The sequence below is a fragment of the Lepidothrix coronata genome, unplaced genomic scaffold, assembly GCF_001604755.1.
Source record: "Lepidothrix coronata isolate B3197 unplaced genomic scaffold, Lepidothrix_coronata-1.0 Scaffold4009, whole genome shotgun sequence".
NCBI lineage: Eukaryota > Metazoa > Chordata > Aves > Passeriformes > Pipridae > Lepidothrix > Lepidothrix coronata.
In genome coordinates, this window is record NW_016694189.1 from 1 (window position 1) to 1,212 (window position 1,212).

General features: G+C 66.2%; 1 protein-coding gene across 1 annotated transcript; it reads right to left on the minus strand.

Moving 5' to 3' along the window:
- Window positions 1-261: 261 nt before the first annotated feature.
- On the minus strand, window positions 262-1,206 carry TRAPPC5 (trafficking protein particle complex 5). The gene has a single exon (XM_017803777.1). It carries the CDS (start codon window positions 1,017-1,019, stop codon window positions 453-455), a length of 567 nt encoding a protein of 188 aa, XP_017659266.1. The 5' UTR covers window positions 1,020-1,206; the 3' UTR covers window positions 262-452.
- Between the last annotated feature and the right edge of the window lie 6 nt (window positions 1,207-1,212).

Genomic DNA, 1,212 nt, shown 5'->3' on the forward strand with positions numbered 1-1,212 from the left:
GGCTCTGCCACCGACTGAGCCCGAGGCCATCCCACACGACCCTCGGCATGGAGGAGGAGGAGGAGGATGGTGGTGGTGGTGATGATGATGATGATGTCCCTCCAAGCCCTTTTCTCATGTGATGATGATGACGATGATGATGATGATGATGACAATGTCCCTCCAGGGCCTTGTCCCATGTGATGATGATGATGATGATGATGATGATGATGACCCTCCAGGGCCTTGTCCCATGTGATGATGATGGTGATAACGATAATGATGATGATGATGATGACGACGACAATGTCCCTCCTGGCCCTTGTCCCATGTGATGATGATGATGATGATGATGATGATGTCCCTCCAGACCCTTGTCCCACATGGTGATGATGATGATGATGATGACGACAATGTCCCTCCTGGCCCTCGTCCCACGCCAGGCCGCAGCACGAGGCCGCGCCGGACGCCCCTCAACGCCCCTCCAGGCTCTTGTCCCGCGCGATCACGGCCTCGTCGAACTTGATCATGAGGGTGGTGCCCTTGTGCCAGTGGGCGCTGACGCGGGCGGGGAAGCCGCTGGCGCCCAGCACGGCCTCGAGCAGCCCGGCGGCGAAGGCGGCGCAGTTCAGGGAGCTGTTCTCGCGCGGCACCGACACGAAGGTGTTCACCAGCGGCTCCCTCTCGATCACGTAGAAGGTCCTGTCGTCGTCGTTGGCCTGCTCCAGCTTGTCGGCCTCGCGGCCGAAGAGCGCCCGCCACAGCGGCCCCTTGACGAAGAGCAGCACCCCCAGCACCTTGGTCTCGCGCCGCCCCGGCCGCTCCCGCGCCACCAGCGCGTCCAGCGCCCGCAGCCCCACGTGGTGGCCCAGCTGGGCCAGCCGGGCCTGCAGCTCGGCCACCGAGGCCACGCGGCGCTGGCAGTACTGCACCAGCTCCGAGAAGAGCAGCGCGAAGGCGGCCAAGGACAGCTCGGAGCGCGGCCGGCCCAGCGCCCGCTCCAGCACCGGGGACTTGCCGCGCGTGAAACGGGCGTCCATCCTGCCCTGGGGGGACAAACGGGGCTCAGGGGGGTGCCGGGAGGGGGTACGGGGGGTCTGAGAGGGTCGGGGGGCACAGGGGGTGGCACGGGGAGTGGCACGGGGCCAGCTCGGAGCGCGGCCGGCCCAGTGCCTGTTCCGGCATCGGGGACTTCCCCCAGGAGTGGGACGGGCACCATCCTGCCCTGGGGGG